The 23,790-nt window shown below is 43.6% G+C and overlaps 1 protein-coding gene across 6 annotated transcripts in view; it reads left to right on the forward strand.

The window, feature by feature from the left end:
* The window catches only part of EPHA4 (EPH receptor A4), a 150,590-nt gene that overhangs the window by 74,713 nt on the left and 52,087 nt on the right, over positions 1 to 23,790 (forward strand). For 4 of the 6 annotated variants that reach the window (XM_060623802.3, XM_060623801.3, XM_060623803.3 and 1 more), the window contains one exon: positions 11,968 to 12,306. The exons of 1 other annotated variant lie outside the window; for it this stretch is intronic. In XM_060623802.3, coding sequence (XP_060479785.1) covers positions 11,968 to 12,306 — 339 coding nt within the window. Of the gene's footprint in view, positions 1 to 11,967; positions 12,307 to 21,206; positions 21,399 to 23,790 lie in introns of those variants that run through there. One more of the 6 variants, XM_060623806.2, reaches the window with a different exon arrangement.

The raw sequence follows: 23,790 nt of genomic DNA on the forward strand, positions 1-23,790 counted from the left end.
ATTCTTCAGCTCAGTGGTGACTCTAGGAAGTTAATTTCAAGGGTGGGGGACATTCTCCCTTGATGGAAATTGAATCCTTCCTTTGTCTCCCAGAAGAAAACCCAACCTGGTTTGGAGTTACATCATCAAATACACTCACCATGGAGCTTTGTTTGTTTGTTTGTTTGTTTGTATTTTCTTCCACGGTCCCCACCAGGTTACTGCCTCAGAGTGGAAATGTCAATGTTCACCTCAGACACGGGTATCAGTCAAGAAAGGTGACAGGGTTTTTGTGACTGCCAGCAACACAGACTCCCATACCTGTCTACACACAAGGATGCTGTTCAAGCTGATGAAGAAATTTTGATCTCGTGAATCATTTCTTAGAGGGAATTTGAATGTGATTTTTATTAAAGAGATACATGTCATTTAACTCTACTGATAACCAGCCCCTCCCCTCCAGATCTCTTTCACCTCCCTCTTACCTTTCTCTGTAGTCAGGAATGTGGTCTGACAGTCAGCAGTGGTGGGAGAAGGCAACTACATGCCTGTGCAGGAAGACTTTTGATTACCTTAGTTATTTAGTTGCTTGTTCAGTGATGATAGTGAGAAAGGTCTTTCCCTCCCCGGGAGACCGAACCTATATCATATTTAAGGCGACTTGCCAACCCCTTACTGTGTTGCAAAATGTACTAGACAAAAATGCCTTCTAGAAGAAGTGAATTGGCTTCGGATATCTGGGAAGGAAAAGCTGATTTGTTATTTTGCCACCTTGACTTCTGAACACCATTACCAGAATGGTTTCCTGTACGTTTCAGTTGGAAATCTGTCCTTGTGCTTTGGGGTGCTCTTTGTTTCACTTGTTGGATGAAACTTATTAGAGCCTCCTGATTGGAGCACTCTGTGAAATAAGAGATTATGATTTTGGATTGCCAACTTGAGGGGTCTTCACAAATCTGTCTCCAAGTCAACGGCCTTGAATGATTCAGTCAGCTGTGCCAAACAAACAAAGAGTGATTGATTGATCCTCAGAGGATCAATCCTCTGGCCTAAAATACTCCAAATTTGCAGCTTTTGAGACAATTTATACTGGAGGAGCTTAGAGCTAATGAGGGCAAATTTCCCAAGGTCTATGACGAAAGGTCCTGATTTGAAAACGCTGGTCTGCAGGCTTAGGTTATTGAGAAACTGAAATAGCTTAGCCCCAAACAGCGAACATCACTCACTTTGTTTCTACATTTGCCTTTTCTAATTGAATGTAGTGCACCACTGTATTTCCTCCAGAAAGTGTATTGTTTTAAAATTACCATTTCAGGTCTATTACTCAAAGCCCTCACTTCTAATGCCTTCTGACAGTTATCAACATAATGAACCATAATGAAATGATGAGCAATTTTCAGTGGAAACCCAATGTGGATCCCAGTGGTGCTGTGTGACTGTGTTGTTAAAACTTGAATGCAAATTAAAATAACATCGTCCTTACTTGTTTCCAAGGTCAAGAGAAGAGAGACCCTTTTTTTTTCTTTTTTAAGCGCTTTAATTTTGGAAATCTCACATCCATTTTCAAACAAGCCCTTGAAGGTGCCACTGATGTTCGGTTCAGTTCTCTGCCCCAAAGATTTACATGCTTAACAGTCTGGCTAAGGGATTTGGGGAGGGATGTCTAGCATGAGTCTTTGATGTATAAACCATAGCATAAAAGGCAGCCTTCGGTTTTAAGTAAGCTACATTTTTTTCCCCCACCCAAAAGCATATATCTTTTTGCTCTAGGGCTTCCAATAACTAACAATATAATGGTGGAAGGCAGGACATTCTATGAAATTGATCAATGAGAGTGTAGTCAGCGGTCGTGAAAGACCCGTTGGTTGTAGGAGTGAAAACAAAAGCCAAAGATTCCTACAGTTTCGTTAATAAGTGTTGCAGGAGATCCGTTCGTTGATCTCTGACCATATCCCAGTTTATCGGCCATGTAATCAATCATTTTTGTGAAGCTATTTTTACGGAAATTCTTGGATCTGAAATTTACAGGGGAATTTGTTGCTTCATGTCATTTATCGAATTTGTGAAATGAGAGTACAATTTCATGCTACATTCCGTTTGTCGCGGGATAAAAACTCAGATTGAGATACCAACTCTCCCGCTGCCAGATTCTGTGACAGGGACTTTAGTTCGCAACATATGGTCATGCCGCCCGGTAATCAGTTGTTAAGCCAATTAATATGCCTGTCCTCGGACCATACCCAACAGATAAGAACAATCAAAGAAATTGTGATGATTCGGATGCAGTCTTCAACAGGTAAATGAACCTGTTGGCTTATTTGGGTAGATCTCAGTGGTTCAGAGTCTGGTATCGGTAGTGAGTAACCCACATCCTTGCCTCTCCCTTTCTGATTGCCTTTCGGCATTTTGACTACCAGTAGAGAAAAAAAGCACCTCTGGAGAGGCCAAGAGTGTGATTCTTGTCCAAAGACGATTAGGGCTACGGGGGAAAGATCACCAAGTAGTGCTTATTGGAAGAGGATGGATGCATCCCAGTCTGACCACTTGCCATTGGGCTGTTTATAAAATTTGAAAAAGCTTCAGGATATTTAATAAGGATCAAGTGTCCTCTCCTCGAACTGTGTGTTTTAAAACAATGCTGTTTTAGCCTTCTCTTTCCCCTCCCGCCTACTTCTCATTTTATACAGATCAACAGTCCAATGTGGACATTGTAGAGGGATTACTAGTACAACGTGGATTCAACTGGAACGTGCATAGGTTTGAGGAACACTGATGTGATATATGCCCAAGTGAAAGACTTGAATAATCTCTGCCAATGCCATTTAGCCAACTTATTGCAATTTTTCCACCACCATGAATGAGTAAGAGTGGCTTGTTATCAATCGAGCCCTGTCATTTCTGGATCGCATTGTTGACACTAGTCATGGAAGTCATACAGTGGTTGTGCCCAGCATGCTTCTATGAAACAGGGTCAGTTATACACTGTGCTGAGGTCCCCTGGGGTGAGAACTGGATACCTTCTTTGCTCTCAGTATTTTGATTTTCCTCCCATAGTTGACTCTTATTCTACACGTGATCTACAGCTCGACAGAGGATGAACTCAGAGAAGAGTTTCATTGCATCGATCTGATTGCCCCCCGCCCCTCGTGTGACCTTCTCCCTGCGCCCCCGCCCCCCTCACCCCAGGGAAAAAGCCTTTAACAGAAACTCCTAATTGCCCTCTTGAGTGGAAGTTAGGACCAGAGAGAGAGGTTAACTCAACGAAGACAAGAGCACCATCTAGGAAGTATGGCAGCACATTTCAGCCTTAAGGACAGGCAACTAGAAGAAACGTGATTCTGGGAGGAAGTGAGAAAGTGAGGAATGGTCCACAAAAAGCTCAGAGTTGTGCTTTTTTTTCTTTTCTTTTTCTTCCCCCCCCCCCCTTTGGATTGCTTGTATCTTTGTGACAGGGGCCATTATAGCCCCAGAATCAGACTTTCTGATCACAGTACCTTTGCGCATTTGGATCGTATTCATTTGGGCGACTTGCGAAACTTTTCTTATCTTCGGTTTGGTCATCAGATTGCCGAGGCTGATCGATGCCCTTTGTCAGATTTTATTATGAGGATGAAATAAGATAAAGTATGAAAAACCAGCTTGCAAGAAATGTAAATTAATTCACAGCCTGGCTACTTTTATTTATTTATTTATTTATTTATTTATTTATCTATTTAAAAAAAAATTTTTAACGTTTATTTATTTTTGAGACAGAGACAGAGCATGAACAGGGGAGGGGCAGAGAGAGAGGGAGACACAGAATCGGAAGCAGGCTCCAGGCTCTGAGCCATCAGCCCAGAGCCCGACGCGGGGCTCGAACTCACGAACCGTGAGATCGTGACCTGAGCTGAAGTTGGACGCTTAACTGACTGAGCCACCCAGGTGCCCCTAGCCTGGCTACTTTTAAAGCGAACTGCTCAAAATTTTGAAGAAATGGAACAAAGCGCCTTGCTCTGTCTTTTCCACTGTGGCCTCCTCATGACTAATGGAGAGTTTCCTTTTAAAGCACTTGAGCCATAAACTAGTCGTCCTCAAATAAATAAACCGAAACCTCCGTGAGCCCAGTAAAGACGAAGGTGTCTGGAGAGGACGATGTGAGAATAGATACACCAGAAAAAGAGGCAGGGGCAGAACTGCAGCAAGAAGTTACCTTGACAGGAAGCCAAGAATGTTTCACGGAGCAACAAGTGGTTGGTGCATCCAAATGGTTCTATTTGTTAATGACGGGCAGTTACGCTTTGGCTCTACTCATCGTTGAAACACAGAAACTGCACTGTTCATCTATCTCAGAAGAGGTGTCCCCGAACAGCAGTCTTTATGTAAACTGACCCACAGCCGCAGGGACTGAGAGAAAGCGATTAACAGTGGCAACATATACAACAGTCGGGGGGAGGAAGCCTGGGCTTCGTTTCAGGCAAAACTTACATACACCCCAACTGTTGACTCTGTGTTCTAGCCTGTCTTTCAGCCGGAGAGAGATTAACACGGGCTTATCTGAAGGGGTGGAAGGTTTTACGGCTAAGGCACTGAAGTATCATTGACAGTCCAAAAGTTGGACATGATTAATGAAGCCTTATGAAGTGGAACTCGAGACCCACGGCCCCTCTTCCTCAGAAGAGACGTCTTGTACTTGTTGCCTTGGCATTTTTGTAGGGTGACAGTCGCAGCGTTTGAAGACATTGATCATTTAAGAGTCAGGCTTCTGCCCATGCTCCCAGGGGATGTTTCTTTCCATGTCCAGAATTAATTCCGTGGCTCAGGCATGGAATTTTAAAATGGTGATTAAAAATCCGTTAAGTATTAGATGTCTGTGAGGGTTCTGGAAACCACTCTTGACGTGAGCCCAGCTACTTTGTTCTCCTATCGGCTATCTCATTGCTTTGGTTGCAGGCTTGCATTTTTTCAAACTTCTAGCCTGTGATTGCCTTTTTTTTTTTTTTTGGAATATCCTATTTTATTTTATTTATTTTAAGCAATGTGGTATTTTATTTATTTTTTTAATTTTTTTTTTTTTTTTATAGAGAAAGTGAGAGCAGAGGAGGAGGGCGGAGGGAGAGAGAGAATCTTAAATAGACTTCACGCTCAGTGCAGAGGGTGATGTGGGCTCGATCCCCGGACCCTGGGATCGTGACCTGAGCCTAAATCAAGAGTCAGACACTCAACTGACTGAGCCAACCAAGTGCCCCTATTTTTTTTTTTTTTTTAATTTTAGAGGGGAAGGGTGAGAAATGCAGAAGGAGAAAGAGAATTTTAAGCAGGCTCCACACTCAGTGCAGAGCCCAATGTGGGGCTCGATCCCACACCGTGGGATCATGACCTGAACGAAAATCAAGAGTCGACGCTCAACCAACGGAGCCATCCATACACCCCTGGAATATGCTTTTGCAACATACACCAGTGCTGTAGTGGTGACACCTTTGATGAGTGAGCTGGACTGGGTTCAGGAACCGTCATTAATTCGTTTATTTATTCAGTAGATACTTAATGAATATCTATTAATAAATTTGGCACCTTCCTAAGGGCCGGGGATACTCTCATGAACCAGAAAAAAATATTTCTGTTCTAATTGGAATATGAATAATAAATAGGATGATCAAAAATTCTCACAAGAAGGAAAAAGATGATGTGATAGAGTGCAGTGGAGGAAACGGAAGCGTTTCATTTTGCGTGGAGGGAGAAGGGAGGAGGGAGGACCTGAGCTGGGACCCCCTGAGGGGTAAGGAGGCAGCTATTGGAAAAGCCAGGGGAGAGAATTGCAGGTGGAACTGCCAAGTCTAAAACATATGAGCTGCGTGTCTCGAGTTGTGCTAATAATGGGAATTTTCAACTTGACTTTTTCCCCCTAGCCTTACAATCTGTTAGCATTTTAACAATTGTTATAAGACATTGCGGATTTGGGGTTTATATAGCATATTATACCTTGCATCCATATGGATTTATAAACCTTCGGCAGAACCCACTTCTAGCTGCAGTGATGACAGTATCCGTCTTTTTGGTTTCCAACTTTTTCTGACGTTCCAATTGCTACCTCTAACATTGAAAAAAAAAAAAGCATTTTATCTGGCTTGTGGGTTGGGGTGGGGTACGTAGAGAGCACTTAGCTTGACATTGACTTTCCTTGGGATGGTTTACACCAAGCTCCTCCTTCGCATCGGAGGCATTTATGACTTTAGGTTCAGTGTTGGCCGATCCCTTTTCAATGACTTATTAATAAGTAAGGCTCATACAGATTTCATGTGGGTATGTTAACATTGGCTTCTCCTACATGGGGCTACTTTAAATCCTGACGTAAGCCAGTGTGTTCTCTAAACTACTCGGGAATTATACTTTTGCCTAATGCACAGGAGAGAAGAACTAAGATTTGTAGAGTTACTAGAATGTTCTTTTATACTTGGAATGTTGCCCTTCTTAAATGTCACATTCACTTAACTTCTCTAGATAGAGTATGCTTTATTTCTGGAAGGTTGTCTTTTCCCAGAAGAGAGTACATGATGGGTTAAGGGAGATCAAGATTCCTTTTATGATATAATATGATATGATATTTTATTATATGGTATGATAGTCCTTTGCTTTTGCTATAATTTGGCTAAGGTTTCTTTGGGACTTCATATTGTCAAACTCCTGTCAACCAAATGCAACCTGACATCCCACTAGAAAATAATAATTACCCATTGTAGCACCTTTCACAAGTACCTGCTGTGCAATCGAGAAAGTATTTCACACCAGCGAAGCAAATGGATGTTCATTCAATTTATTCACAGTGGCAGGAAGTACGGTGGCCATTGCTTTCAGAGCACCGAGAAACTCAAGAAATAGGCCATAATATTGCACATATTTTATTTCTTCCTGAGTCCGTGAAGGTAGATGTAACTTCAACCTTAGAAGCCAGGGCTGTAGGAAGATATAAATCAGGGGTTCTTGGACTGAGCTCCCTAGATAGTTTCAGGGTATGCTTGAAGTCCCTAGAATTAATGTGCCAAATTGTGAGGATTCCAACGAGCATCTTTTTGAAGGGAGGGTGCACTTCTCCCAACAATTTCTTTGTAGCCGGGGCTGGTAAACTACGGCCCGAAGGCCGAATTCACCTGCCCCGGTTTTTGAAAATAAAATTTTCTCGAGATGCAGTCACATCCATTTGTTTAGGTGATGTCTATGGCTGTTTTCGAGGTACAGTGAAAACTTGAGTAGTAGCTACAGAGAACGAGTGGCCCATAAAATCTGAAATACTGACTAGCTATCTGGTCCTTTACAGAGAAAGTTTTGTTGAATAGTGTTGTAATGGATTTGTAAGTTAAAGATTATTGCATTTGACCTTTGGTCCTGGCAGCAGAGTTATTATCTATGCCACTAACCTATATTTCAAACACGAAGGACATTCTAAACATGAGACGTTTAAAAGAGTTTAACATTCTAGCTCCATTCGTGGAGGGACTTATATACATGAATTCCAAAGAAGTTAAAAAAAAATGTAAAGGAAGTACATTTATTTCCCCTTACCGACACTCCAGCATTTGATTTGTATTTAAAAATGTCTTAATGTTGACGGTAAACATAAAATGTACAGGAAACTGTGGTTCTACAAAGGCTACTAAGGAAAATGCCAGCCTACCTTTGAAAATGTAAAACTTAACTTTCTTCAGGTATAAAATTGCCCACGGCTTCTGAACCAAATAAACCATCGGCTGGAACCAAGATGGAGAAAGAAAGTCGTAATAACCAGTCCTAAATGAACAAAACTTTGATTGAGGGAGCTCACATATTTTTTTTTTTCATTTATCTTTTTAAGATTTTGTTTTTAAGTGATCTCTACACTCAACGTGGGGTTCGAACTTACAACCCCTGAGATCAAGAGTTGCATGATCTACCGGGCCAGCCAGGCACCCCATGGAGTCCACATTTCAAGCTCCCGGCCATGCTGGGCTGGTAATGGAGATATAAAAAATGAGAGTGAGTCCAGGGCCTGCACTATACCTCCTCCTGCTCACATCATCCGTATTTAGCTTCCTTTAGTCTTTTCCTTCCCCCTGATTTCCTGCCCTTTCCTTCTTCAGGTATCCAGGAAAGCATCAAAATGAGTCTGATTTGTCTTTCCCTTTGTCTTCTAGAGCAGGCAACAAACAATAAGCATGTGAATGAGTCCACAATCCCTCCCAACGGAAGTAATCACTAAGATATGATATACAGCCCAACTTCCTTTTTGCAAAGTATTTTTAAAGTGTAGAACGGGGGGACTTGAATTAAACGAGGTATATTGAGATACCCCTCTCCAGGGCTTACTGCTAATGAGTCGTCTGTGTGTAAGAACTGACTCCCAGCTTTAGCTCAGGGAGGGCTGTATTAATTCACACACTGTAGGTAGGGGGCCTCAGGTGCATTGCAGGACTTTGTTAGTTTGCCATCCAGCCATTCATTTGTCAACTCCTCAAACGTTTACTGTGCTTATTCTGAAGTGGGAATCAGGGTAGACACTGGGAAATGATGACGACATCAGCTCTCTTGGGGAGTACATAGACCGGTGATAGAAACAGATAACGCAGCGTATGTCTGAACAGCAAGACCCCATCACATGGTCCAAAGTTAGACAGAGAAATAAATGTGACCTGTACGGTGGGACGATGCCATAAACAAGATTGCTGCCAGTACTACATAAAGGCTAGTAGTGGGTAGTTTTGGAAAGGATTAAAGGACAAGACCCTGTAACGTATAATGACCTATAAGCTACCTGAGGCTAGGTACTTAGTAGGTGCGATCTCAATATGGAGACTAGAAAATTTAAACAAAGAGTATGATTACCGTGTTTTGTTACAGATCTCATATTTGTAATTGGAGACTTGCTTGCAAGTTGACCTGTTTCTGGTGAGACAGGCAAAATCCCTTGTCAGAAACTTAATGGTTCCCAAATATCCAGATACACTACTTACTTTACGTAAACAGAAGACAAGATCATCTGAGTTACGTGTTTTTTTTTTTTCCCCTCCTGGATGCCTTGTATTTACTGAGACAGCCCATGTTACTCAGAACGCTATTTTCTTTTCATTATAGCCATCTCTACAGGTAATTGTGTTAAGGTGCTGCTATTAACATTAGGTATTACTGTTGGATCTGGATGGACTTTTGGGTTGTATGAAAGCGTATACTTTCTTGTCTTGAGAATACTTTCTTTTCTGAGGAAAAGAGGGCACCTCCTTATAAATGGAAATACACTTACCATCTTTCAATGGACATGAGTTTAAAAAAAAAAAGAAAGAAAGAAAACCACGATCCTGCAAACAAAATACAACCACCGTTATGATTTTAATTTATAAAGCATGCACTCTTTCCCAGGCCTTTGCAGAACACCGTGATTATCGTACTGGGTGGGCATTTTTCTATCTGCTACCCCCCCCCCCCCAGAAAAACCCACAAAATAAAACTCTACCATAGTCCAATTTTTAAGCCCATATAACATCACTCCCTACGGCAGCAAAACAAAACATATGCAGTACAATTCACCAAACCATTCATGGAGGCATCATTGAACTTGAACTTGCCTAGTCCTCTGTCTTCCCGTTACCATCCACCGCAGGGTCTTCTTTAAGAATCGTTGCCCAAAGAAGCCTGTTCCAGGCCACCACTTCTTTGGGGCCCAGCCCTCCATTTTGAAATCCTACAGCATCTTTTTTTTTTTTTGTTTTTTCTTTCTTTCCCATGGGGCAGTGTTATATCTCTGAGTCCTGTGACCATTTAGTTTTCTGCTCCATTTCTTCTCTGTTTAGACACTGCCATGCCCCGTCCTACATACTAATTACTGACTTTTTGCTTCTGCATTGCTTGATTCATTGTGTCACATTTTCCCACGTGAAAGTGGATCAGGAACCTTGGCAAGGGGGTTAATGGATTTAAGAGTCCCTCGTATTTAACCCTGGAAGTCATAGCAAAATAAGAACCGGTGGCTGACCCATTTTATAAACCAAGCTGTGGTAAGTTTTAGCTGCAGACTACTAGTGGATTTCACCATGGTGGCAAGCATCCATAAAATTTGAACAGGATAGAAGATACACCCTCCCTTTTTACCTTTACCTCTTAAACTTTGGCCGAAACTACTGCTTTTGTTGTTATTACACCTCTGTGGGGAGCCACATAACGGAGTGGAAATAACCCCGGAGTGGGAGTTAGGACTTTTGGATTTTAGTCCGACTCTGTCACTAATGAAATTGCACGGAATTTCAGTGTTGTCAGGTCCACATACTGGATCTCAATTCCCTCGTCTTTTTAAAATGAGGTTATTTGTTTGGCGAAATCATCTTTAACTTCCTGTCTGTCTCTGTTCACGTATTCAGAAACCACTTATTTACCTTTATTATATTCCAGTCACGAAGCTAAGGACCATAGCTATAAATATGAAACCTAAGCAAGAAAGAAATTCGTATTTTCCTTCTGCAGACTTCTGTGGGGGTACTCTTACTTTTAGGAACAAATTTTACGACACTGGACGGGGCCTAGATCTCAAAAATTAAGAGAGGCTGTTGATAATTAGTCTCGAGGGGAGATTGGGAAGCCCTGGATTAACCCTTTTTCAGCATTACCACCAAGATCCTTTAGCAATCCAACAGCATGAGCTGAGTAATAAATATTGGGTATGACTCCTTATTAGTAGGTTGCCTTGTTCGATTTTGTCCCCGTGGTTACTTTGGAACAACGCAGTCCATTGTGGTTGACTAGATAAAGCTTCTAACTGGTTCACACAGGCCTCCAGTTAACTTCCTTTTCCTGAGGAACATGGTCACATTTCCCTTAAAGCAGTTCATCGCAAATACATTAGAATAGATAGAGTGAGCCAGAAACCTGAAATTTCCGTTAAAACTCCCTCTGGTTCTTTTCCCCAAAATGGGGAAGAGAAAGGAAGAGAGGACTTTCCACACGTCCCTTTGAGGAGGTGTTTTGCATCAGAGTGGGGCAGATATCTTTCCAGCCTTTGGTACTGGCTCAGTCCAGGAATATCCCCTCCCTTCTCCCACCCAGATTCTTCTCCTTGAAGGCAGTTTGCGTTGCAACTCTTTGGCACGTAAAGACTAATCTCCGGCAAGAAACAAGAGGGTTCGTCATGGCTCGCTAGTCTTATTATTATTATTACTATTTTTTATTGCTATCTTTAAAACCAACCACTATGTTGTTTGCGGTCAGTTGTTCTGTTTCCAAACAGCCGCCACCACCGTTCATGTTTCACAAACTCTTTGATGTCAGTGGGAATGAGTCAGCTCAAAAGGGCCTGGTCCAGCCTTGGCTAGCTGAAGGGCAGGACGTGGGGCCTGAGAGCCTTTGCACGATCCCTGCCGCAAGCTGGGATCTCCCAACGACTCTGCCTTTGACATCGCTGCAACCAGGTTACACGAGTTCCTTCTAATTACCTATGACGAGCTTAACTCCCAACTGCCGTGCTGGGCTGGAGAGGCGTGTCTATACGATTCGGTTAATTTTATTCCGCATGGAGGATGCGCTGTACTTAGGAATCCCGATTTCTCTTCAGAAGTGGCACATACCTCTTACTCTACCAGGGTCCCACACTAGCCCTGGGAACTTGAATCACGCTCATATGTGCCTGTTTGCAGATGGTGAGATAAAAACCAGATAAGTTCTATCTTCTTTTTCTGCTGCTTCAAAGAGAAGCCTGGACTTGGAGCGTGTTTGATGTCGATGTCGAGATGCACGCCGTCTCAGGATAGCAGTCGGTGTTACCAATGTAGCAGCTTTCTTTCACGGCGTGCTTTTTTTTTTAAAGATTTTTCTTTTTTTTTTTTTTTTCCTCGCTGGCTTGATTGCCTTTCTGCTTTCTTTGCCACATGGGCCCACCTTACTCCCCATCGCTGCAGAGAATAATAGAAACTCGCAGAGATTCCAAAAGGATAGTTTAAGTTCTTGGTGTGATAATGTATGTGTGTGTGTGTGTGTTTTTTTTTTTTCCTTCTCCAGGCCCACCATCCGCTCCCCTCAACTTGATCTCAAACGTCAATGAGACATCCGTGAACTTGGAATGGAGCAGCCCTCAGAACACGGGTGGTCGCCAGGACATCTCCTACAATGTGGTGTGCAAGAGATGTGGGGCTGGTGATTCCAGCAAGTGCCGACCCTGTGGAAGTGGGGTCCACTATACCCCCCAGCAGAACGGCCTGAAGACCACCAAAGTTTCCATCACTGACCTCCTGGCTCACACCAATTACACATTCGAAATCTGGGCCGTGAATGGGGTGTCCAAGTATAACCCCAGCCCGGACCAGTCGGTGTCTGTCACCGTGACAACCAACCAAGCAGGTAGGAATCCGATCTACTTTATGGTATGATATAAATAGAGAGAGGGGGCGCTCGGCTGGCTCGGTCGGTTGAGGGTCTGACTTTGGCTCGGGTTGTGATATCGTCGTCCGTGGGTTCGAGCCCCGCGTCGGGCTCTGTGCTGACACCTCAGAGCCTGGAGCCTGCTTCCGATTCTGTGTCTCCCTCTCTCTCTGCCCGTCCCCCATTCTCTCTCTCTCCCTCTCTCTCACAAATAAAAAAAATTTCAAAAGTTTAAAAAATAAAAAATAAATAAATGTACAGAGATAAAGGGCTTATGGAGGTATCCATGAATTAACTTAGACTTAATTCTACAATTAAACTGGAACCCCATGGATCTGATTATAAACCTGCGAGCTGCCTTGTAATACAAAAGATTCTTAGAAGAATGATCATTCGTTCCACCAATACTGTTTTGGACACCCAACTGCATAGCATGCCCTATGCTAAGTGGTGACGATCACATGAGATTAAAAGACGCTGTCTGAAAGGGGATGACAGTCAGTGAGATGGGTCACTCCATGCTGGACTTCTCTTGTCAGGGATTCATATCAGCCATTTTGATCACAAGGCCCATGGTTGGACATCAGAGCATTTAACAGATTATTTTGGCTTATAAAATTGCTTTTTACCAATGCAGAGCACCATAGTGGCATGTGCTGTCTTTTCCAACAAAAGCATCAGTGGCTATGTTTTGATCTTGTTTGAATTTAAAAAAAAAAAAAATGTATACCGACCTCTACTAGAGTCATCAGGTAAATCTGTGGATGGTGAAGAGATTAATGGGCAGCTCTCTCTGTGTGGTTTGGCAGAATTTTCCTCAAAACACATAGTAGGTTTGCAGCCCCTTTGCTAGGTGAATCCATAATTGACACGTGGGGGGAGAGTGCATTTACCCCATTTTGGGCATCACTTTCCTCTTCTAATTCAGCCGACTTGAAGACATTCTGTGTTCATGAAGAGTTTCTGCTGAGTTCATTGCAGAACTGTTACAAAGTCTCGAATATCTATAAAATGTTTCAAAGAGCAAAGCCGAATCTGGGTTTGTAAATTGCAGCTCCTGACCCACTGGTTCCCGCTCATCCCTTGCAAACGTTTTCACGCTTTCTCCAGCTAATTTTCCATCCTGGGTCTCTGCCACCTGCTTCACATTGCTGGCTCCCTGTTATTTATTTCTGGCGAGTTAAAGGGGAATAGGAAAAAAAAAAAAAGAAAAAAAGAGCGATAGCTTATCCTTTCATGAGGCCCTTAAGAACAACAAACTTCGCCCGAAAAGGATTGTAAATTGCCAAGCAGTCCTATCACCTCTTACTGTACTTCCCTCTCAAATGAATGTTTCAGTAAGTGCACTCAATAGTTAAGTAAAATATATCTGTATTAATTGATCCTGTAGTGAAAAGTATTCCAGGGTCCCACTCCAAAGCCATTATTTTTCCCCTTGCCCTGAACTCTCTAGAATAAATACAAAGTTACGACTCGGGTGGGGGTTTTAAACCGGGGCTCGAATGGCGAATCTTACCGGAAAGTAGCTTCAAGTGTACAGATGTGACCCGTCTTGTAAAATACGTGGTGTGAACAGATCGTCTGGTTTTGCTCTGGTCTTTTATTTCTGCGCTTTCGGGTGTTGAACACTGTTAGTGGTGATCCGCTTTATTTTTCTACAAAGACTGGTGTGATTTAGGAGGTTTTGATAGCATCGCAAGTACTCTGTCTTTGCCAGCTTTTTATTGGTTCTTTTTTGGAAATATTGCCCGTGGATCCTGGGGAACATATTGGTGCTACTGCTGTCTCTGAGTTAGACGGGGCCAGCCTCTCTGCGCCCGCTGGGGAATCTGGTTTATGATTCAATCAATATTCTTATGTTCGGCCAGACATCCGTATCCTCAGACATGTCGCTACTTTGTGTTCTTAACTGATTTAAAAGTAAGAAGGGACTTTTTGAGGCCTCTTTGTATTCTTAACTGATTTAAAAGTAGGAAGGGACTTTTTGAGGCCTCAGCTGTACAAGGTGAAGTCATTCTCTTTGGCCGAGAATAGCCATTGGGAGACATGCTGAGGACAGGCTTGGCTCCCACAGATTTTGTGGGGGGACCCCTATGACTCTCTGTATACGTAAGAATGCGGGCCAAGGGATTATGTCAGCTCCTACCAGGCCAGAAGGCCCAAGGAGTGCAAAGAAGGCAGGCTAAAAAGCCTCCGAAAGAAGAAAACGTGCAAAAACAATACGAGAGAGGGAGGGGAAGAAAGTCTAACTTTTATTAAAAATGTAGGTGTAATTCTTTTCGATCTAGCAGAAGGGGGGGGGGGTGGGGAACGGAGGATTCCTCTGACACAGTGAGGTTTTCTCTGCCGTGGTGAGCAGACCCGCCGGGCGGTTTGCTGAACAGGACAAACTTCCAGCTCCCTCTTTTAATTTTCATGAAGGGTAATGCTGGGAAGCTGTTCAAAATTAAAAATAAATCTTTCAATAAGGAGACCTCCTATGTGGCCAGCCAGAAAGCTTTCGCTTAGCAGAGAGTTGTGTATGTGCGAAGCACTGCCTCATTACAGGATCTGGAGTTCCCTAATTCGATATCAGCGGAATAGTTTATCTTTGATTAACAAACCCTTTCTTCATAGTAGGGCAAATTAATAACGCAGGCCAAAATTCTGGGTGAATGTGGCAACCGTAGACTCTATCAAACCTCCCCTAAGCGTATTTACGTACACACAATTATATTGTAATTGCAGTCATTCCTATCATTTCATTAAACTCAATTCCTTAGGGACCCCTGTAGGCAATGATGGCTCATTCTGTAAGGAATCCATAGAATAAATGCATATTAGCATTTACCACCTGAGAGCCCCGGTTTAGGGGCTTGCCTGTTCTGCCTTGTTTTCACAGGGTTCTTTCTCTCATCAGTCCCTTATTCAACAAACACTACGGGCCTTCCTTAGATACCTGGTTTTGTCACCAGGACCTCTGAGACGCTCAGAGCTGAACAGGTTCAGGAAGGTGGCCTGACTCACCCGAGGTAACGTCAGGGCCGGTACCTGAAACCAGCGAGCACCCTCCCTGCTCCTGAAAGGACAAAGTTGCTTTCTTTTACCATTATTGGATAATTAATAGCATCCCTGTATTCAGCCTGGCATTCTCCCCTTTTAGGTGACCAGTATCTGGGCACCAGAAAGGTAGGTCTGACCGGCCTTTGATCCTTTAGTTGTGGAATGTGGTGTGAATGGGCTGGTGTTCTCACATGGTTATTTAAGTCATTCTCACCCAGGTCCTATTGTTGGGGTCTTAAGAAGTAACTAACAAGATGCTCTTCCTCCCCTCCTGAATTCAAACCCAATTGACACTGGGGACCAGACCCCGGGAGCTCAGGATGTCAGCTTTATTGCCGACCATCTGATTGAAGGATGTGAGCTTTATTTCCGGGGCCAAAAGGGCTGGCTCCTAAAGACACTTGCCCAGTGTCACCCAGAGACGGTCTGGCTCAGCTGGCTGACGGCAGGCTCCCTGAAGGATCAAGCCTGTGCCCCCGAGGTTGTCCACTCTGTGCAGGTGGGAGGGTGTCAGACAGCAGATTTCCGTGAGAGAATTCATCCCCACCCCCACCCCATGCCAAGAGTGGGAAGGAGAAGCTGGGAAGAGGGTGAGGGTGGGAAGCTCCCTCGGAAGTCCCCCGGTAGGAGAAGAACAGACCAGGAAAAGGCAACTCCTCCCTCCCGACACTTCCCTGCATTACAGTCCAAAAGGAACAAAGTGAGATTCCTCGGGAAAACTGAACCTGTCCCTTCCTCCGTCAAACATCCTGTGGCAACTGTTACGTGTTTTGTTTAGGAGAAGATGGTTCTGGTGTTTATGAAAAGGGAATACGGAGACGGCCGGGTGATTTGTTTTCTAAATGGCTTTCCTTTGGTTTACTTTTACTCAAGTGGACCATCTCGGGCAAATGAATACAGGATGTGTCGCCAGGAGAGAGAGAGGCTGTATAAAGGAAACAAGGGTTTTTCCTTTTCCTGGCCAAGCAACCGAGCTGTGAACCTTTTTGCAAAAAAACATGCTGAAATGGCAGCCAGCAGTAGATCTGAAGATCTCAGAGTCAGCTTGCACCGTTTCACCCCCCCCCCCCCCCGAAGCCCCCCACCCTTGTCTTTCAGTTCTGCGGCCAAATGGTACTCAAGGTTGTTTCGTCTGTTTTACATCGTTACGAACTGCTATGGGTAATATTCATTCCCTCCTAACCCCCAGTTGCACCTGGGACAGCGAGCTGGGGCACGTTTATTTATTTGATTGTTTCTTTGTTTCTTTAAGTAAACTCTACACCCAACACGGGGCTCAAACTCACGACGCCCCGACCGAGGTCAAGAGTCTTTATGCTCTACAGACTGAGCTGGCCAGGCGCCCCAGTGATCACACCTCTGATTTTTCCTTTGCATGAGATACTCTTCTAAATCCTTGACGATGAAATGACATCTGGTAACCTCTTGTCAGCACAGCTGCAGTGTCCCTGTGACAAACATCTTTAACACACTGAGTTTGGAGGAGTTCAGATATTTGGTGGATTGCATAATTATTTGAACCTAGCTGGTCTCTAAGATCTTTTCTAATTCCAAAAGTCTGTGATTCCGAGAATATAGCCATGAGTTATGGGCATGAAGAAGTCGGGCTCATTCCCACAGGATGTTCGGGAATGGGCTCCCAAGGCAATTCCAAGGATGGGGGAAATTCCAAAAAATGCTTCCGCAGAATCAGCAGGGTGCACCTGAATCCTGCCTTCTCTCTACCCCTCCAAACTCACACCTACCAAGGTATTTCCTTGGAAGGGCAACACAGTAAGCTAGCTGCCTCTCGAGTATGGTTCTTCCATACGCCGCCCTGGACATTTGGCAATGCCTGGAGATCTTTCTGGCTGTCACGGGTGGGAGCGCCATTACAGTTCGTGGGTGAAAGCCGGGGATGCTGCTAAGCACCCCATCATGCGTAGGACCGCCCCCACGATGAAGAATTATCTAGTTCGAAATGCCCATGGTGCCAAGACGGAGAAACGCTAGTGATATACATTTGAAAAGGAAATTTCATGACTTCATAGAAATTCCGACTTTCCAAGGGTTCCATCGCCAGCCTGTCTCTGCTTGGTTCCACTGCTCCATGCCAGGAACATAATCCTTCCAACGCTGCTCTTAGAGGGTTGTAAACAGCCCTTTGGGGGCCCTTGTGAAAGAATCCCAGTTGCCTTGCCATTGCATGAACTGGTGCTCCTTGTCATACTAGCCTTGTTCCCTAGGATGGACAATCAAGAAGACCGAAAAGGCAAAACAGAAACAAAAACAAAACCCACCACATCACCAATAAAACGACAGGACACCTCGACGTTAATGCCACCGCACAGTCCATAGCAGATACTCAAGTCCTGTTTGTCACTTAACACGTTTATTTATCGCCAAAAACAATCAATGCGTTCTTTCTCGAGTAGTGATAAATTTAATAAAACCAAAATAATGAGTAGAGAAAAGAAAATAACTGAGTACAAGAGGCATACTGTGTCTTTTATGACTCAACTGGCAAGTTCCCATTCTTTCTTTCTCTGTCATCTTTTAATTAGACAGATTATGTTATTTGAGTAGGATAATGGAGAACAGTGGGAATTCTCATCCCCACTGGGTATAATTGCTACCTGTCTTCTACATGGTAAGGGGAAGGCTTCAAGGAGACGGTGGGAGAAACAGGAACATCTTAGAGCAATTGAGCTAGGAAATGTGCTCCAGGAATGGTGGCGCCAGACTTTGTGGGGTCTGAGGCTTAGACAATTTTTGTGCGATTTCAAGCATATCCTACAAAAGTGCAAATATCAAATGAAGGACAGAGCTTTGGAAAGGACCTGTGCAAACTTCTTTCGCTTCAGTGTGTATACTTCTGCCCCCGACTAGGGTGACATGAACACAGATGTCAGGTAATGGGGCCATTGTGGGATGGCAACCAAGGGTAGGAAGGAATAGGAAGAAGGGAGAGAGATCAGGAAGGCCAGTTTGGCCCGGTGCGAAAAGGCCTTGGAGAGCAAAGTCGTTCTGGAATGGTGCTGGCCACAGTTAGGCGTGAAGGGCAGCATGGGAGTGGCCTCAAGTGTGGTTCGCAATCAAAGTAACAGGCAGAAAGTACACCCCTGGCGACTTGGAGAATGGTGATGGAATATTAAGCCAAATAGGACGTGACCAGAATTGATGCTTTTCTGTAAGTTTGAGAAGTGAGAGGAGCAAGGGGGAAGTTCTGTTGATATTTTTGAAGCACAGATGTCTGACTTTTCTGTTAGTGCCCTTGAGGTTGGCAAACCAAAACCCAGGGGCCAAATCTCCATCGTCTCCCAGGTGGTGTATATAACCCACTAAAAATGGTTTTTCTATTTCAAAAGGGTTGAAAATAACCAAAAGAAGAAGAATATTTTGCAACACTGGGAAATTATATAAAATTCAATTTTCTGTGTTCGTAAAGAAGTTTTGCAGGGACGAAGCCCCACTCATTCGTTGGCGGACTGCCTGAGACGGCTTTCACGGGGCAAGAGCAGAGCTGGGTAGTTTCAAGAGAAGGAGTGGCCCATACCGCGTGTATAGTAACCATCTCACTCTTTGTGGGAAAAGGTTTGCCGATCCCTGCTCTGGAGTACTAAATCGAGAAAGAGGACCAGTCGGGAAGGAGGTTGAGAAGGTGTTGACATGCTGGTGTCATTTGTCAGAAACCACCCTGGTCAAGGTTGTGGTGGATTAACATTGAGATTAATCTCACATTCGAGACAATTTTCCTAATTGGCAAGACCCCTTCCATTGCAGAGGTTTGGGCTCCATAAACAAGATCTCAGGGAATCAGGTAGAATTTCAAGCATACCTTCACTCTCCTGTACCACAGACCTTTTTCCCAGTGACCCTCAGGTTTAAATGTATAATGTAGAACCTGCTTGAGTGTTCTGATCAGGCGATGTTCAGTTTTCTCGAAAAAATGCATTCCGAGCACTGTTGGGTTGCTAGATGCTGACAGCGATTTCCTTCTTAAATAGTCATAGATGCTCTCTTATACCTTGGCCCTTCGTGGAGATGATCTCTCATTTGCCTTTGATCTCTTGTAAATCATGTTCTATTTTTCTTACTCCTAAGAAAGTTAGAGGAAAAACACGCAATGAAACTAGTTGAATGTTAAGTCGGAAATCTTTCTCAAGACCCATTTTTAAAATTCTTTAAACAAGCTGTAGAGCAATTCTGTTGAGAGATTTTGCTGGGAAGTTGTTTGCGAGTCCTCAGTGGTTGGTATGTAATCCTTAGGACTTCTGAGTGGAAGCTGGTTAGAGTCCTTTCTGTGCATGAGTAATTACAGGCCCGAACCAGGCACACAATGGGCTTCAGAGAAGCCAGGCTATGGTTTTCTCATTAACAGCCCGGATCCTCCTATGGGCTCCTGGTTTACATCACAATGCCTAGGAAATGTACATTTTATTTTTTTATTAAAAAAAAAAATTTTTTTTAATGCTTATTTGTTTTTGAGACAGAGAGGGACAGAGCATGAACGGGGGAAGGTCAGAGAGAGGGAGACACAGAATCTGAAACAGGCTCCAGGCTCTGAGCTGTCAGCACAGAGCCCGACGCGGGGCTCGAACTCACGGACTGTGAGATCATGACTTGAGCCGAAGTGGGATGCTTAACTGACTGAGCCACCCAGGCGCCCAGGAAATGTACATTTTAAAACATGCAGCACATTTTTATTTTTTTTTAAGAAAGGGAACAGTCGCTTGATTCTAATGTTATACATAAAATAATTTCATGTCTATTGAATATTGTTGCCGCCTTTATAATTATTAAACATACTCACTAATTGTGATCATAATTAACAATAAAACAAACTTGGGGCGCCTGGGTGGCTCAGTCCGTTGGGCATCCGGCTTCGGCTCAGGTCATGATCTCACGGTTCGTGAGTTCAAGCCCCGTGTCGGGCTCTGTGCTGACAGCTCAGAGCCTGGAGCCTGCTTCGGATCTGTGTCTCCCTTTCTCTCTCGTACCTCTGTCTCTGTCTCTTAAAAAATGAATAAATGTTAAAAAAAATTTAAAGAGAGGATAAAACAAACCAGGAGATGTATAGTGGTACACAGCTTCTTTTGTGTGGCACCAGGGTCCATGAATTTATACTCAGGGTGGGTGCCACAAGTCCTGATGGGGAGAAAGAAAAATAAAAGAACCTACTAAATTATCCAGCTTCAAGGCTGACTGAACAGCATAGACAAATAGTGTGTATTGAGCCTACTAGTAATTACTGTATATATAAAAATTGCATTGCATTTTAAAAAAGGTGTTGGTACAGTTGACCCTCAAACACTGCAGGGGTGAAGGACATCAACCCCTATACTGTCAAACGTCCACATACAACTTTTGACTCCCCAGAAGTTGACTACTAATAGCCTACTGGTGGCCAGAAGCCTTCCAATAACATAAACAAGCGATTAACACTTATTTTGTCTGTTATGTATCTTACATGCTATACTCTTACGATAAAGTAAGCTAGGGAAAAGTAAATGTTATTAAGGAATTCACAAGGAAGGGAAGATACATTTATAGGACAGTCTTGTATGGAAAACAATCCACATGTAAGTGAACCTTCTCAGTTCAAACCCATGCTGTTCAACAGTCGACTGGTTTCCCTCTAAGAAAATGAAAGTTTTATTTACACCCAAGACTGAGGACACCTTTTTTCCCCACTCCCATCCCTTCACTCTTACATAAATGTCCATATTCACATACACGTGTTTGTGTGTGTGTGTGTGTGTGTGTGTGTGTGTGTGTGTGTGTGAAGGGAAATCCATTCTCCGGCATTCACCCTAAACACTTGACGTCCTCATTCTGATTCGTTTTTCATTTCTCAGTGCTGTGCTTATTACTTCGAACACGAACACCGCCTTTGCACCCTCTGGAGAAGCCATCAAGAGATTTGAAAAATAAGTGCCTGGCTGAGATGAGAAATGAACAGCGCAGGACTAGCCAAGGTTTTAGGTGGGCTTCTACATTGATGAGGTATCACTCCAACTGGCTCAATTAATGACTACCTCCTCCGAGGAGCTAGGAGAGACCCTAGAGTCTAGTTTGCATTGAACATTAATAAAAAGATCCAGAGAAACTTTATCAAACCTCCCATTAGCCCCCTACTAATATCTTTAAAGGGTTTTTTCCTTTAAACACCAGGAAAACCAAGAGCTGTGCTGCAGGACTAATCTTGCATGGAAAGATCTTAAATCTACAGGGACTCATTAAAATGTGTGTCCAGATTACCCCCGCCGTACAGAGCCTTCTCCGCACATCAGTGTCTGCATGCTGTTTTCACGTGGGTGTACAGCAAGAGAGTATTCCAGATGTTGTCTTCAGGTGAAGACTTGGGAAGATTTTCTTTTTCTTTCTTTCTTTTTTTAGGTTTTACATTTTAATCTGTCAAGATAAGCAAGCCTTAACGCTATCCATCAGTGTTAAAAATAGCTTTAAAAAAAATTCATTTATTTTGAGAGAGAGACAGAGAGAGCACAAGTGGGGAACGGGCAGAGTGAGAGAATCCCGAGCAGGCTCTGCATTGCCAGCACCAAGCCCGAAGTGGGGCTCAAACCCATGAAGCTGTGAGATCGTGACCCGGGCCGAAACCGAGAGTCAGACGCTTAACTGTCTGAGCCACCCGGGTGCCCTAAAAATAGCTCTTTTTAAAAAGGTCTTCCCCCAGCATCCACCTTTTGCGCCCAACACGCACAGGCGTACTTCTTCCTCCTTGGCCTGTGCCGGAAGAATGAAAAAGATTCCATGGGCTGCCCCAGAACCACAGTGACAGAAAAGAGAGGTGTGTCACACATCAGTGTGGCCACTTCCCTAGGGACCGCCCTGGCTTCGTTGGAAAATGTCACTAATGATTGGATCTCACGTGTGAAGACTGGTACCCAGAGCGCTGTGGGAATTTGGCTGATCGGTCAGCAAAATGGCCATCAATACAGGCACAGAACTGAAGAAACAGAACCTTGCATTAAATTCCTTCTTCCTCTATTCTGATAAGTTGGTCAGCTCGTGCTAAAGGAACTCTTTGTGGCTCTCCTGAACCATCTGGGGTTTTTTTTTGCTTTTTGTTTTTGTGTTTTTGTTTTTTGTTTTTGTTTTTGTTTTTGTTTTTTAATTACAAGGCACGAGGACTACCTTTCTAAAACCCAATCTACCCAAAATATCTTCTGGGCAAATGACAATGATTTGAAATATCCGTTTTATTTTGTGATCCCTCTTGGAAGGAGAGGGAGAGGGAGGAAGGAGAGGGTGGGCCACTTCTTTTTGCCTGGCATCTTCCAAATGATAAGCTCTGTGTATGAATTTCTCAGGCAGTGTGATGCTCCCTGTCAAAAAAAAAAAAAAAAGCCTCTTTAGTGAAGGCTCTGGGGTGGATGATTTTTAAAAACTTCTTATCTAGGAACCTTTTGATGGTGATGTGTGCATCCCAACAAGACAAAAATGTGACTGCGACTTCTCAGTGGGTATTAAATAGGGACTGCCACCAATGAGCTCACTTGGGTGAGATCCATCGATTAGCACAAGCACTGAATGGGGCAAGCTCACGATGGCTCCCCGGAGGGTTGCTATTTTCTAGATAACGTACTGCAAGCTGTCAATCTGCCTCTTGAATCAACCCTAATTTATTTTTTTAGCATACTGAGGGTGTATTTTGAGCATAGAAAGTGTCCAGGTGGGCAGAGAGCACAGCTTCTTCCACATTCCTGCATCAAAGCCAGAGGCACACATACAAACAGGCTAGAGATTTTGAATATGCAACTAGCTGAAAGCTTATTCAAGTGTTCCCTCCACTTTCCAAGATGATCAACGACCATTTTTTTTTTTTTTCCATCTGAAAAATTGAGATGATCTGAAGAGTTGTTGGTGTAGCCCTTATTTGCACGGAAACTCACTGAATCCTACAGGGCTCTAGCAGAGCCCGATTTGGGGAATCTTCCCAGGAGGATGCTTTAGGAGACTTGAGAATTCGCGAAACTAACATCAGCTCGTTTCTCCCCATTTTAACATCGGGGTGGTGATTATCATTACAGTATGTAATTGGGATTCTTGTTGCTTTGTTTTCCACCGAAAGCAGGGAGTACAAACATGGCAGAATAGCAGCCTGTGAAAATTAGTGTCATGGAACTTAAAAAGCATAAATTGTGTTCGCAGCCCTCATCGCAGACACCAATGGCGAGTAGCCATCTAATTCAGGTGTGGCTCGAAGAGGCTGGTGACATATTTAAAGAATCTTTGTGTAATATAAGAGGGTATTGTCTGGGGAAGAATGACAGACGAGAAGCCCTTTAAATCTCACTGTAAACTCTTCAAGAGTATAACCTTCATTGTACGCGTGCTTCGGATGATGGCTTTTTCTCTTTCTCTCCATCCTCTCTCTTCCCTTCCTGTTTCAGAAGGACATGAAATAGTTTCGGGAAA

The sequence above is a fragment of the Panthera onca genome, chromosome C1 (genome assembly GCF_046562875.1).
Source record: "Panthera onca isolate mPanOnc1 chromosome C1, mPanOnc1 haplotype 2, whole genome shotgun sequence".
Classification (NCBI taxonomy): Eukaryota; Metazoa; Chordata; class Mammalia; order Carnivora; family Felidae; genus Panthera; species Panthera onca.